Source organism: Antrostomus carolinensis, unplaced genomic scaffold, assembly GCF_000700745.2.
Source record: "Antrostomus carolinensis isolate BGI_N321 unplaced genomic scaffold, ASM70074v2 scaffold13800, whole genome shotgun sequence".
In the NCBI taxonomy this organism is placed as follows: domain Eukaryota; kingdom Metazoa; phylum Chordata; class Aves; order Caprimulgiformes; family Caprimulgidae; genus Antrostomus; species Antrostomus carolinensis.
In genome coordinates this window covers 1-16132 of record NW_010290623.1, presented here as the reverse complement: position 1 = coordinate 16132, position 16132 = coordinate 1, and the positions used below count along the sequence as shown (strand labels likewise).

The 16132-nt window shown below is 36.6% G+C and overlaps 1 protein-coding gene across 1 annotated transcript in view; it reads left to right on the top strand.

The window, feature by feature from the left end:
• The window catches only part of LOC104529495 (ceramide kinase-like), a gene marked incomplete at its 3' end in the record, with an annotated part of 20467 nt that extends 5529 nt beyond the window's left edge, over positions 1-14938 (top strand). Inside the window, exons 3-7 of the mRNA XM_010173832.1 lie at positions 517-639; positions 3163-3288; positions 3817-3880; positions 7076-7221; positions 14864-14938. Coding sequence (XP_010172134.1) covers positions 517-639; positions 3163-3288; positions 3817-3880; positions 7076-7221; positions 14864-14938 — 534 coding nt within the window. The remainder of the gene's footprint in view (positions 1-516; positions 640-3162; positions 3289-3816; positions 3881-7075; positions 7222-14863) is intronic.
• Positions 14939-16132: the final 1194 nt, after the last annotated feature.

The window sequence follows — 16132 nt, the reverse complement described above, 5'->3', positions numbered from 1 at the left end:
GGAAAATGTGTTTCTTGTTTCACCAGCCGAGTTCTTAATGCGCAAGGAAACTCTATAAACATTTTTTCTCAAAATTCAGCTTTATGGAATTAAATTCACACTGTTGGTTTCATGGGAGCTGATGTGAGGGTTTGGCTTATCCTCTTAAGCTTATGGCATTTTATATTGTGTAGACATTGCAGACTTCAATATGGATAAAATAATACATAAGCTCAGTGAACTTTTATGTGTCTATAATCAGTGCATGGAAAATGAATTTTATTTGGTTTAAAAGTAAGTTTGTTTGGGTATCTGCTATAAAGTAATGATCTAGAGCAAGTGTTTTCATTTATGTTTTAATTTTGACTTTTTACAAATATTCTGCTACACTCTGAATGCTTCTGTCATTTGCAGAAGTGTGTAGTGGGGGTTAATTACCATTTTTTTCCAAAGGTAGGTATTTTGGAGATATCTCTGAAAAGCATTGTCATTTCACAGAACTGTCTTACTATGCCCTTTTTTTTTTAATTTAAATAGTGTATTATGTGAAGAAAGCTCGAAATCACCGCTGGCGGTGCAGTGATGTGACATTTTGGTGTGTTGATCAGCACTTGTGTAATCAGTGGATACAGGCACTGAAAGAATTACTTGAAATGCAGAGTAAGTTTGACTGAACTACTAACATTTGCAGCATTGTTTCACAGGCTCCTATGTCAGTTAGTATTATTTTGATATATCTGCTTTTTTGAACTCTTAAGAGCAGCTTATGCTCAAAAGTTGAAGTGTGTTGGAGGTGACTCTGCCCCTCTACTCAGCTCTGGTGAGACCCCACCTGGAGTACTTCAGCCAGCTCTGGAGTCCTGAACACAGGAAGGACATGGATCTGTTGGAGCAGACCCAAAAGAGGGCCACAAAAATGATCAGAGGGATGGAGCACCTCTCCCGTGAAGAAAGGCTGAGAGAGTTGGGGTTGTTCAGCCTGGAGAAGAGAAGGCTCTGGGGTGACCTTAATGCAGCCTTTCTGTTCTTAAAGGGGACCTGTAAGAGAGATGGGGACAGACTTTTTAGCAGGGCCTGTAGTGATAGGACAAGGGGTCATGGTTTTAAACTAAAAGAGGGTAGATTTAGATTAGATACAAGGAAGAAGTTTTTTTACAATGAGGATGATGGAACACAGGAACAGGTTGCCCAGAGAGGTGGTAGATGCCCCATCCCTGGAGACATTCAAGGTCAGGTTGGATGGGGCTCTGAACAACCTGATCTAGTTGAAGATGTCCCTGCTCACTGCAGGGGGGTTGGACTAGATGACCTTTAAAGGTCCCTTCCAACCCAAACTATTCTGTGATTCTTATAACTACTTTTTTATTTTGCATATTCACTAGGTTATACTGAGTGTTTTACTCTAATCAGTCAGGACTATAAGTGTCTTGTAATTTTGCCCAGATGTAAATTATTTTCACAGAATAGGGACACATTAGAAGCTTAGCAGAGCTAAATGACTGTAGCTTTGGAAAAAGAAAAGCACAGATGTAAACTCAGAGATTTGAGTTACTCTATAGATCTGAGGACAAGGATTGTAGCAATTTTAAGATGATGCTTTTTGTGTGTCTGCCTTACCTTCCCAGTGTCTCTCATCAACAATGTGCCTTATGTAGTAAGAGTTCCCATTAATAATTTCTGGGACTCTTGGACACCTGCTTCTTGGAAAGCTAAAATTAGATCTGCAGGAGTTATTGCAGAAAGAGATACATTGATAGGTGTCAGGGGGCTGCAGGAGCAGAGCAACTCCGTGACAGAAGGGAGGTCAAGGAGGACCACAGCACAGGCAGTGTCCTCACCGACCAGGTACAGTCTTACTGTGTCTGAGCAGGGTGGGCAGAGCAGGGATGGGGATAGCAGCAGGTCCCTTTTACAGCCCAGATTAGATAAATAATCGGGTTCATCCAGGGAGGCCAGACAGGAGCAGCAGGACATGGAGCTGGAGGCAAGACAGGAGATAAGCTACCGACAGTGTAGGTCTGAGCTCCATCTGAGAGACAGCCAGAGAGGGGACTGGATACAAGTACACCTACAATGTGACTCAAGCAAGTACTTAAAGCTCACAGAATAAAAACTGATATTTAACAAAAAAAGTTCTTCTGAACAGGCATTGAAAGCATGCATCTTACTAATATTTTTGTTTTGAATATGTCAACATGAGGCATCCAGCTTCCAATAAAATATGTCAAAAAGCAGGTTAGTGCCCCCATTCAGTACACCTGTAAGAGATGTGACCTGGGCAGTCATCTCTGAGTGCAGGTGTTCGTTCTGTTGGTAACAAACTATTTGAGAAAAGGTAACAGGTTCTCAGAGAGGGTGAATAGTGCTTTGGGTGTGTGGAAGCTTTGATCTGTTCCATCTAGCTTGGATGCAAGTGTACTGTTTATTCCGTGCTTTTAAAAGAATAATTTCAAATGCCATCTGAGGAAGTGCAAATGTTATGAGATCTTTGTGTTCTATACAAAAATGGAAGGCTCTCTAGGTGCAGCAAGCACTACCGTTTTATGTAGTACAGAGGTGTAGTAATCGCTTTAATTGCTGCCACCAGTGTAAATCTGTAACTATTTGAACAAACTTGAGATAGTAATATCAAAGGTGTTTCCTGGGGGGGAAGAGGTTACGCTTTAGGGCAAGAACTTGCTGTGCAGCATGTAGTTTTATGACGTATTCTTATTGTGTCTTTATCACAGAAAGCAGATGCGTTTTAACTGTGTTACCAAAGCAAGACTGTTGTTTAAATAAATTAATGTAAAAGTATTCCTGTGTATGCATCACGTACAAGTGCTTTTTCTATTGCTGCCCTTGGCTTGTGTTTTGTCTTGTCTGTCTGTGATACTAATGTAATTTAGTGGGAAAGTACTGCAAGAATAACATGCATAGGAATGTGAGACGTGGAGTCAGATGAAGTGATTCTGAATTTCACCTGCTGTCTTATTACCAATTCAATACTGTCAGTATCCTCAGTATAATAAAAAGGATAGATGAAGCGGGGTTTTATAGCTTTTTGATAAAGAGGCATAGAGTAATAAGAGTTAATAAAGAGCTTGTATGCTGTCCTGATGTTTACAGGCTTGTTTTTGTGTAGCTTGTTGAATTTGTTATGTGTACAAAAGCAATGTGTTATAATATTTTTCCTTACTGTAGAGTCTAGACCAAAGCAGTTGCTTGTGTATATTAATCCATGTGGAGGAAAACGACAAGGGAAGAGGATTTATGAACAGAAAGTTGCTCCACTCTTCAGTCTGGCTTCTATATCCACTGATGTTGTGGGTGAGTAATGAAGATTTTAATTTAATAAACGCAATATGAACTCTTAAAAGATTTCTGAGTAGCCTAAGTTCTTTCTGTTACTTACCTTTTCTTACTGAGGAAAGAAAACTAGGTAGTAGAGGGGGAGTGTTTTCTAATTAAAGCATAGATAGCCAGATAAATGACGACCTTGTATCAATTTGTTGCTGACTAAACTGAAACTTCTGGTACTTCTGAGCTATTTGAGCTCTTCATTTATAAGACACTGTCTTTCTTCTCTTTTTCAGTTTTACTGTTAAAACCAATTGTACATTTGCACATTTTTTTTAGTGAAATATTTTCCCGTGTATACTGCAGTGCATGTCTCTTTCAGTTCTTCCCTTGGCATAAAGTCTTTTGAAACACATTTTAGGGGCAGGCTGTTTTATGGTCACCTTGGTAATAGAATCGTGGCAATTAATGAATTAATAATAACATTTTTATAATTGTGTATTATATACCATTTTATAAAATATATATAATTTTTTAAATGTTTTTAATTCTTTATAGTAACCGAACATGCTAACCATGCTAAGGACAATTTATTTGAAGTTAATATTAATAAATATGATGGGTAAGTAACTTCGCTTGCCTTTTTTTCTTTTCTAGCTGATATATTCTGTAATCTGTCTATTCTTGTCTCTAATTTAAAGTAGTAGCTTTCACTGTTGATGTGTTCGTGCAACAGCTGAAAGTTGTGGGGCATAATCCTTTCCATAGGAGATCCACATTTAGGAGTATCAAAGGAAAACTAAACTTTTTCAGTAAGCCTCTTTAACACACAATATATTCAAGTGTAGTATAACAACGTTTGCATGAGTTTTGTGTTCTAAAGGTAAATGTAGGATTAATTCTGCTTGTCCAGAAGTTGAGCATTCTGTGATGGCTTGAAAGCTACCCTTAAACATTCTGTGATATAGGTGATCTTGACATATACCATGAGTCCAGAACACTGCATCAGTAGCATTCAGCCTGTGTGTAAAAGCCATGAAATGTTTGCAAACATTTCAGATAGTTCCTCTTGCTATGTAGGACTGTTCAAATAATGGCTACATCTTTTGGCTTTACTTATGTTTCTTCTGTTGTGGAATTACTTACTTAAAAGAAGACCTAACCGAATGGTGAAGTTGCATTCTATTATTAAAGCTGCTGTAGAAGCAGAATATTTTAATAAATAAACTACTCATTCCAGTTTATGTTTCATGACATGAAACAAGTTATGTGACTTGAAAATCATGAAAATGTATGCAGAACCTATGCAGATAAACTCTCATAACTACAGTATTTTAAATCAGTATCTTGTGCTTGTTGACAGGTACATTTAAACTGGTAAGCTGCAAAAATAAAGCACTTTCTGTCTTTTCAGAGTACTTTTGCTAGGGGAGCAGATCTATATATGTTATATAAATCAAGTGAGGGTATGTCGTTGACGAATTGTGGTGGTAAGAAACTACCTTCACAGACTGAGTTCCTAGATTTCGACTGCTTTAAAATGAGTTGACTTTAAATAAGCAATTTAGACTATACTGTCATTTTTCTCAATTTTGCAGAAGTGCAAGGGAGGGAAACTGGGATCCTAGAAAAACCTAGTTAGTTATGCTTTTCATTCTCATTGGACCTAAGTGATTTGGAATAGCTAATACTGATGGTTGGTGAAATTCTAATACAGAGCAGAAAAGGGAAGCAAGTGAGCCCTTGTCCACTCCTAGCAAATTATTTTTTACAAAAAGTGGCAGTGACCAATTGTAGTGGTACCTGAAGTGTTTTTGGCAGATTCAAACAGTCTCTTATTGTAGAATATATATATTTTTTTTTTCCTTTGGTGATTTTTTTTGCTTTTTGCTCCTTAACATGACTGAGCCTGGCCAGAGACCTGCATCCTTTTAGAATGTCATGATTCTTCTATTCCCAGTCTGGGCCTTAGTGACAGTTAGCATCCAAACTGCAGCCTGTCTTTCCAAGCCTGATTTTTGTCCATCATGTACAATTCTGGTTTTGTGGTAAACAGTGATGTTAGGAAAGAGTTATTGTATTAATACCGCTTTTTAAATTTCAGATCACATGGTTATGTGGAAGATTTAAAAAAATGGTTGCACCACATAAATGTGTGTGTTTCTTCAAGTTTTGACTGACACTTCTCACATAAAGGAAAAGCTTCTTTGGATTCCTACATCTAATTGTTATTCACCTGTCCTCTTAGATTGGTTCTGATAAATGTCTTTCCCTTAATTCAGTGATGAGATTCTTCATTTAATCTCCACATTCCCTATTTGGAAAAGCCATGCCTGTAATTTTGGAACAGGATTCTTAAAGATAACCACTTCACTACTTTCCAAGTGTATTTACTTGAGACAACTTATTTAAACCTCTTGTGTTTCCTGTTTGTTCTTCCCATTTCCCTTTATGAGAATTTCTTATGGTGAGTGTACTAATAGAACAGCTTCTCTTCAAAGACAGTTACTTAAAATAATTTAGTTACAATATAGCAATTTATTTTACATCATTGTACAGAACACCTAGAGCATGCAATGATACTGTTCAGGAAATGACCATGTTTAGGATATGTCTGACATGTATGAATCCCTACGCTTTCTTATCCATGTGCCTGTTGCACAAGCCTTTGTAAAACTGCTTCAGTTGTTTTTTTCCTTAGTTCTTGAGTTAGTTCACAGAATGGTTGAGATTAGAAGGGACCATAGTTCTTTTAAAATTCATCTGTCTTGTGGACTTGCTTCTCCTGAAGTCCTTTAGCATATGTAGTTGACTTTTACTATCTGTCTAAAAGGTGAAATGCTAGTCTATTAGAGAAGTAAGCCCTAAATGCAGTATCTGTTGCTGGCTATGTGGAAGAGTAAGTATTAGTTTATGCATTGGAAATTATTGCTACAGATAACAGTAAACATTCCTAAACATATATGCTGGGGACTACATTTGGATTTGTCATATGTTCTTTTAAAGTGACTTTGAATTAGGTTTTCAGTTAAAGAATGTTTATGCTTTTAGAATTCAGGCTGTGCATTTGATTATTGTGTGTGTAATGTATACTGCTGTAAAATAGTCTTTACCTCCTAGTACTTGCTTAGCTGTGGACTCTCTGCTGAGCTTTAGCATATTGAGGATCTGTGTAGTTGCTGCACCAGCTCTGACCTGAGTTAATTTTGCAAAACCAAGTTTTGCATCTGGTAACATTTAGAACTCTGTTTCATTATGGGTGGTTATGTAGATGTACGACTTCTGTGTTTGGTGGGCTCTCAGCATGTTGAAAGAGTACGCAAGCTTGCACTTCTCTGTTTGACTTTCATATAATGTATATCCCTATTGAATTAATAGTGTAAAATATACTTCTGCCTGAAGCCACAAATAATGACTTTTCCCTTTTTAGTAAAGGTACCTTATTTCCATTTTGTTTCCTTAGAAAGCTGTATGTACAGTCCTGTTCAATGTTTTCCTTGTATAGTGAATTTCCACTGATGTTTGTCTGTCTGCACACAGCAATAGATTATAAAAGTTTTTTTTTTTTTAGGCTGCATTCCAACATTTTCTTTCTAACAGTGCAGACATGTCTAGGTGCATTTACAGTTGTGTAGCTTGAATTTTTTTTCTGCTTTTTGTTAATTGCCAAGTTGACTGTGGGCTACTATATTCTGCAAAAATGGAGGCAGAGAATAAAACAACTATTTCTGATGTGCCCAGTGCATGCCCAAAGTAGAACACTTGCTGTGTTGTTTATTGACTGTTAGTGTGCATTCTAATTTGTGTTTCCTGGCAGTGTTGTTTGTGTTGGTGGGGACGGCATGTTCAGTGAAGTGATGCATGGTCTCATTGGAAGAATGCAGAAGGACTCTGGCATAGACCAAAATAATCCCAAAGCACCGTTAGTCCAGTGCAATATAAGGATTGGCATAATTCCTGCTGGTAAGAAAGGGTTAACTTTCAGTTTACTTTATTAATTTATTCTTGAAATTTCTTCTTATTCATAACTTCTTAAATTGAGGCCTAAGTGTAAGATACGAGCAGTGCTATTCCATAAAGACACCTAGCTAAAGCTGTTTGTGTCCCGGTATAATTATTGATCCCATGCAATTTTATTTGGGAAGGGTACTTTGTAGAGGAAGTAAAATCTTAATGCGCAACTTTAGAATTTAATTACTTTTTTTTGGTGGCTTATTGTATGTTAGTACAAAATAAGATGTTGACAGAAATACCTTTGCCCATCTGAACACATTAATGAGTGAAACGTACTGAACAGAGACTTAGCTGATAAATATTTTTCCAGTTCCAAATGTTCCACAAATTTAGTTAGAATTGTTATGAGAACATCCCACTGGTCTGGCAAACTCCAAACAAATGCTAATTTTATTTTTTTTTTTTCCCTCTCTTCATTTGTCATCACAGAAAGCATAAGGGAAATACAGCTGAGGAACAGTTCTCAGGTTCCAGACTGAGTTATGGTTTCTGCCCATTTTTAGAGGCACTCTTTGGATCAATCTTGCTGTTAAATCTAGCATCCCAGGTGTTACCTCACTCTGCCTAGTTGGTCCCCAGGTGCCTCTTCCAGGACTGGGTTCAGTGTTCCAACTCTTTAATAGCATCTGGAATTTTGAGGACTCTGTGGAAAGACAGATGGATAATTCATTGTCTTTTCTATGCTGTTGTCTTTTTCTTGTCAGATGTTTGAGATTTGAATTAAAGAAGTGGGATATGAAGTAAACATGAACTTCAGACTAGAACTAAAACACAGACTTTATGATAACATTTAGCACAGATTATAAAAATACACCAAGTAAAATGGTGTATTTGTACTCTCAGGCTTTAGGTGACTAATTTTATACTAGTTATGTCTTTGTGAAGAATGTATCTAAACCCAAATGGTCTGAATTGTTGCTTTGAAGAAGCTTAACCCTTTCTGCTTGCAGTACAATAAGGGTTAGATACCTAAAAGTTGCAATATTCCCTTACAGTTTTTCATTTTCCTTATTAGCTGGCACATGAAGGGTTCTGTATAACAGAATTACTATATTTAAGTATATTCTGATTTTACTTGTTACAGCTTTGTATTAAAATCAGTTTGTATAACAAACTTAACAATGGGATTCTGCCTATGAAGTAAAACTAATTACTCAAAAATGCTCAGATGAGAATATTTTAGTATTAAGTATTTCATTTGTAGTTTCAAACCCTTGTATAATTAAATTGACAGTTTCTGAGCAAAGATTAAATCTGCTGAATTGAGTGTTAGTTTGAATACAGACACTGTTTAATCACAACCACAAACCACAACTTACCATGCTCTTTTTTTTAATGTTGAATGCTGCTTGTAAATCATGATTCCCACATTCTGGAGCAAGTCCCTGCTTGATGCCTTCTTTTGAACATGTGTGTCTGTTTCTAGACAGTCTCTTTTCTTAGTGTGTTATCTGGTTAAAAAATATCACTTATACTTCATGGTACATTCTAATGAAATAACTCATAACTCAATAACTCAGACTGCTCAAATGGCAGTTTTAACGTCTGAATTTCTTAGCTACAGCCCTTCTTCAAATCTGCCAGTGTAAATTAACTGATTGCTGTTGTAAGCAGATTTGCTGTTAAGAGTACTTGGAGGCTGTAGCAACCTGACAGAGTTCTGTACTGTAATGTGATAACTACAAGTCAATGCACCTATGAAAACTTGAAAACTTCTATTTAGTTATTACTTCCTCCTTGTGCTATCCAGCCTTAAAAGCACATTCAGCCATGGTTTCTTACTGCATTCAGAGTGGTAGTGTGCCTCCATAGAACTTAAAAACAGAGACTTGTTTCTCTTAGGACATGTGACACCGAGTTTTCATCTACATGTTTTAGTATTAAAATTGTATCCTCTGTAGCCAGAGTAGTTTGTTCTTCTTACTAAACCTGGCATAGAACAGGAGGACAAAGCTGTCAGCTGTGATTGGAGGACTCTTTAGTGAAAGATAATGGATTAGATTAAATACTCTTCTGATCTCAGTAGGTAGAAAAAAAATCCTACTTCATGCTGTGCTGTAGCATAATATTAATACATTCATTCTTTCAAAAATCAAGTCTGCCAGCCTACCCTGGGGATAGGGTAAAAATCTTCCAAACATTAGGGAAGCCTGAGTAAAGTGCAGGTACAAAAGGTTAATTGCTATAGTGATTTAGGCTTCTAGTGTATCCAGATCTCTTTTACTTATGTTGTGGTCAGGGTATGAAGTCTGTAATGTCTAGGACAGAAGCATGCACTGTGATTATGATCAGCATGTTGATGTGTAGCTGTAGAAGTTAAGAATGCTCAAGACAATACAGAGTTCTTATGTGAAGGTAGTATAGAAAAATGATGGAGGATTTATTCACAAACTTAAAAACAAGATGCAAGTAAAATCATGACGTGTGACTGGACTCTTATACTACTGTCATCTAGGCTGTAAAATTTCTTTTCAAAAATGCATTATAGTATAGCATAAAAAGCTATCTAATTCTTTTTTTTTAAATGACTCCAAGTGATGTGTCCAAAGCCTTCTCTGTTATGACATTTGTAATATTTAATGATGTTTGCAGTTTAGTTAGTATCTTATTTCAGGGTTCAATATATTCATTTTGAAATCTAAAGTGCAATATTTTGTGTTCTTCCTTCAGCATTTTAAATGTTATTCTGGAAATTACAATCTTAGAGCTAAATACTGTATTTAATATGGTGGGACTGCTATGAAGACAATTAAGTCAAGGTTTCTTCTCCCTATTATGTTAATTTCATGTCCTTATTTTGCCATTATTGTGTTAATCCGTTTCTGTTGTACTGTAGTACTGAACTTTTGCTGAAGTAATTATCTACCAAAAAAACCCAGACCAAGGTCCTTCTGAACTGTTCCTTTTTAAATCAGTCTGCAGATATTAAACTTGTTTTCTTGTTTTCTGGGTGTAGAAAGGAAAGTGTGTAAAACTTGGAGTAGGAACATGACTGTATGCCCAGGCCCTTCATCTCTCCCTGTAACAGTAGCTTCTTCCCTTGCTTTTGAATGTGTCAGATCCTTGTCATTTGAAAATTACCTCCCAGAAAAGTCACTATTTAGATTTTTCAACGTACTAATTGCTGCCTCATCAAGAGTATACAGTTACTTTGTCATTAGCGTGACTCACCTGACACTTCATTTATGAGGTGACTGTATGGATTGTGACTTCACAAAAATGCTAGAAACATACAGAACCTCCACTGAAGTTGTTATTCTACCTGTGTGCAGTACAAAATCCTATTACCATGCCTAGTATGTTTCTGAGAATTCTGTGTGCCCTGTGGGAGCACCTGCCCCTATCAAGAGTATCTCACAGGAAACGCGGTTCATGAGCACTAAGAGTATTTCTGTTTCTTTATTAAATTCAAATTTTCTGTAGGATCAATATCTAGCCGACTGTTGCTTCTGTCATCTGCTTAGTGTAGTACTTCCAGTTCTTTGGAATTTGTTTAGTTTTCCATTAATAAAAGCACAAAAAATTAATAGTTATATCCTGCAGCATGCTTGTGGTTTGGTTTAAGAAAACTTAGGTTGTAAGTTAGTAATCTGGTCACTTTTCACATGATTAATTCTAGCGCTTTGATTTGTGTGTGTCCACAGAATCAATGGCACGAGCTTTTCCAGACAACCAGTAAATCATCTGTTTTTTCATAAAACTTTGGTGGTTTTATGACCAATTTAAAGCTTGTGAGGTGGTATTTGAGCACCTGTCTCCATGACTTGTCTGCTCACAAATATCCATCAATATTTGCATGCAAAGGGGAAAATCTGCTGATTTAGCTGTACTGTATCCCATGTAGTGCAGTTCATCACTTTGGTTTCTTTGATCTTACTTTAGCAATAGTGTTTTATGGGGAGTACATACTCTTTAATATTTTAAATACATATCAATCATTTTTCCTTGTGATTAATGAAAATAAAGGATTTCCTTGATAATTTCTAAATCATTAAATTTATTTTTTACAATTACAATGTTTAAATTTGAGGAGGAAAAAAACAGAAGAATTTACCTATATGACAACTACATGGCTGTATGATACCTCCTAATAACAAACAGACTTTGGGGAAAATGGGTAATGAAACAGGGCTCTAGTGTACATGATGTATGGTAAAGATTCAGAGTAGTTATACTTACACACTTCATGTTTTCAGTAGGCTCTTAATATCAGAATATCTAGGATGAGAGCTTTCTTTAGCTGGGAGATTTCAGACATTTAGTTTGGTATTCACCTATCTATGTATGGTGGTATGGTGCCGCCATCGTTGAAATGTACTAGCCCTATGCAAGCCAACTGTTGTACTAGAGTAGCAGTTGGAAGCCAAGCAGAGTAATCTGTAGCAATTGAACACTGGTGGCTGGTGTCATTTTAGGTAATGGAGTTACTGTCCTTAGGATGAGTTTCAGTTTGAAATTGATACTCAAATTTTCATGTTTACATTTAGGTGTCTGCAGGTGAGGTGGGCTTCTAATCTCATGTTATAGCCAGAAGGTATCTGGTCAATACAGTCAACAGAGCCTGTAGATCTTGTGTTGTATCTGCCTGTCTTGTGCAGATGCCTTGTTTCCTAAGGCCCTTCAAATGTGTGTGAGTACCTCGAATCAAGCTCGAACTGCCATCAGCATTCCTGTTAAGATCTTGACCAGAATGGAAGCTGTTCCATATACACATGTAGCTACTTCTAGGTGTCGTAACCTGAAAAGTAATCATTCCTTTGCATGGTGATTTTATTATCTTCTAGCACACCAATGAAAAAATTAGTTTCCACACTGAAGCTCTTTAATTTTTAATGAATTAGGGCTCAGTTAACAAGCGGTTCAACTGCTTTCTTCACATTTGTATGTAGTTCTGTACAACCCATAAAAACCTCTTATTTTCCTTCACTCAGTTGGGCTGTTGCCCTTAAAAATCCCCAAAGAAAATCTGGCCGAGTATGTATATAATTATTCTGTTGGTTTAACAACATCCAAACAACACAGCATCTGCACAAACAACATCCACCACCTAACATTACTCAAGAGCTGTGCTCTATGAAAGCTTCTTGCGCAAACTGAGTACTCTGGCAATCCTAAACTATTAATCAAGGGATATTAGTCAAGTTGTATTTACATTCTGATCCTGCTTTCTATATCAAATTTATACTGATGAAATAAGCCAGATTTTAGTGGGGTTTGCATGTTCATCTACTCAGAGCACTACTTCAGCAGTAGTAGATTCCAAATCTATTCAAGACCTGCATAACAGTCTAGAATTGCTGTTTGGTTATGAAGTATTCAGAGAGAGTCAAATCCTTAGCCATGAACATTTTTGTGACCTTTAAACTAGTACCATTAGGGTTGTGCTTGGTGTAGTGTTTTGACCAGTTATATTCCCTTGGAATGGTACCCATTTTGTTGCTCCATACTGCTGGTTCTGAGAGAGAAAAAAAAACTGGTATCTTACTGTTTCTAGTTGGTACTCCACTGGCATGTCTGAGAAAGAGGGACCATTTGGCAGTTGGTAAACACTGCTGGTGTCTTCTCCAGCCTGCCATTTTAGAATCTCAGAATTAATTTCAGACTTCAGATCTAATTTTAGCCCGCTCTTGCTAGTTAATGAATAAAAATGAAAATAAATTCTATAAAATTGCCCAACAGGTACATTATATTTTAATTGACTATGGAAGAGTATAGGGAGATAAGCCTCTGATGTTAAAATGTGGCTTGCATGAATTCTCCTCATCTCCTCTCACCTATAGTGTAAGACCACTTGGAAGCTCTGTTTACATCAAGACAAATGTGACTAAGGTAATTCTAGCAGCCGAATGCAAACCGATCTTGAAGAAATGAAAAAGGTTGGATGAAATGTTAAGCTTGTGCATTCAGCAGTAAAAGTTCAGGTCAGATCTTGTAGTGGCTGTTTTTAGTGGCTATTTTTTTGTTTCTTTTAAAAAGTAATGAGAATTTCCTTTTCTCCCTAACTGAAATTCATAAGTGTATGAGGCAAAATGAAACTGAAGAAATTTCCAGTAAAGCATAGATTCAGTATCTGGACTCTATTTAATATTTTCTGCTATAAAACTCCAAATGTGGCATGATAACATCATCTGTGTACTTTGTTTGTTACAGTACTGAGAGAAATTGGAGTCCCATTTCCTGTGCAAGGGCATATACTCGTAATGGTACACATGTACTGTCTTGAACCTCAACCTTGTAGATAGAGATCTCTTTAGTCACACTGTTTCTTTTGTTCTCCAGTTCTGTTATACTTATATTCTCTTTAACTGGCTCCTGGAGCTGCTCCTTGTTCACTATGACACGCTTCTGCGTAGTATTTTACTTGATAGAAGTTTCGCTCATGCCCTTCACTGGTAGGGGAAGTGGTGTCCATTTCCTTAAAAAGTGAGTTGGAGGGGAAGGGATTTTCTTTGCTCCTGTTGATAACTGTATGTGCCCTGACTGTTTTCAAAGTTAGAAAGAACCAAAAGGGGCTTTTAAATAGTGATTGCTTATTCCTCCATTTTAGTTTTCTATTTCATTTTGCTTAGGCCTCAGAAATGCAGTACTCTGTATCCGAGCTACTCTACATCTGGAGTATCGAGCAAATCTGAGAGCGTGTATGTGAACAAAATAAGTTTTTGTTTTCAGATATCCAGCCTTGACTTTAAAGGAATTCAGTTTCAGGGAAGGGATGGGAGAAACTACAAGATACATTTTGAGTTAGGTGGTGCAGCAAAAATGCTTCAGTACATTTGGCCCTGACTTTCAAGTCCCAGCTGCAGAGTAGGAATCAGAACCCTACATTAGGCTCCTAGATTGTTTTTTATAGGGATGAGGAAGAATTGAATTGGCTGTCTCTAAACAGCACCTAAAATACTGAGTGGATGTACTGAGTGAGGAGTGGCCTGAAGGTAGGTAGTAACAAAGAATATAGGTGAAACCTAAAGTTCCCCCCACTTTCTTCTTGTAGGTATTTTGTTCAAGACTTTAAAGGCATATATCTATTCACTTTGCTCCCCTATCTATAAACTAATTCCTGAAAGCAAGTATTTACTAATTTTCAAGTAACAGAACTAAGCAGGAGTTTCCAGTTTAACATGCAGCTGAAGGAGGAGGGGATGTTGACATTCTGGAATTCAGATCACTCCTCCAAAAAACCAGGAGACTGGCCAACTTCTGATGAGATTTCAATGAGTAAGAAATCTTAAGCAAAGGAGAATCAGTATAGGCCTTCCTTCCCTTCCATCCTTAATTGATATAAAAGCTTTAATGTAATCCTGAAATTTTTCATGTGAATTAACTTACTTTGCTTCATTAACTGCTATATATTTATTGCTTATATTGTGAAAATCTTTGTACTCTGTATGGAGAGAAATAAATCCTACTCATTGGGGGAAAAAGAAAAGTTAAGACTTAAATCATAGTATTTGTATACTTATATTTACTTTGTTGCATAAAATAGAAAGGGGCAGGCCAAAGGAACATAATGGTTTTGTTTGGAGGACCGTGCCAATAGTACTTGTTTTGAAAAGATAGGAATGAATATCTTTTTTAATTATTTATTTTTCAGGATCAACAGATTGCATATGCTATTCAACTGTTGGCATTTCTGATCCAGTAACATCAGCTCTTCATATTATTTTAGGTAGGTGGTCACAGTTTGTTGTTTTGTTATGAAAATCATTAAAATAGCCAAAAATAGTAATTTCATTCTTTCTATGTGTTTGTGAAATATAATTAGAACATAATGACTGAGGTGAAGTACAGAGTTTTTGTCTGAGATTTAAGTCTCTGATTTGGAATACAGGAGGTTAAAAAGTAATTGCTTTCTCTACTATAACTCATTGTTTTCAAGGGATCGTAACATTTTGAAATTTTATATCTGGTGCTTAAATTTTCATGCATTCTGGCATGCTTTTGAAAATAACTGTAAAATACAATAAGCAGTGTATGTTGATGGACTATATATCTCTCCCCTTCTCTTAGAAAAAGCTATGACAAGTGCATGTACACTTGAATAGTAGTGTTTTGTACTAGTTTCCCAATTGGCCTGTGCGATTCAATGCTTCCATGCCAAGTTAGAAGTATGGCTTCTGCTTGGCTGGAATTAGCTGATAATTCCCCATTTTTACCATCTGTAAGTCATGTATTTGAGGAGCAACTAGGAAGGAAACCAGCTACTCTTCAGAAGATGCTTTTTAATATGTGGTCATCAGTAGCGATTACATTGCCACTTCTCAAAGTCTTCTAGTAATGGAGTCCTTTGAACTGCGCAGGGGCTGAAGGAGACAGCTTGACGTATTCAGTGCATTGTGATTTGTGATGTCCATTCTATTTGCTACATACTGAAGAATTCTGTGATTCTGTGAATCATAGTCACCCAGTATTTAATACTGAATTTTTAAAAAATTTTGCAAGATAGTCTTCAGTTATAACAATATTGCGTAAGCTTAAAAGGCAGAATTTCCAAGTGGCGATTAGTTCATTATGACTTGCTACTGAGTGCTTAACAGTTTCAATTTTAGGAGCTGATATTGCAAAGGTTTACATATGTGCTCCTCTGTTACTAACCTATGGTTAAATATGTTCACCATATGTAGAGTTTAGGCCATTGGACTAGGATTAGAGAGGGATATAGACTTAGTATATCATAGTATTTTTAGCTGAATTATTAAATGTGCATATATATATATATATGTATTTAGATTTGTAAGAGTATTTCTCACTTAGGTAAAGGGTTCTTCACAGTAGTCCATGTTAGAAGGATGAGAGACAATGGGCATAAAGTGAAACAGAAGAAAAACACAAAACAAAGAAACAACACCCACCCTCCACCACC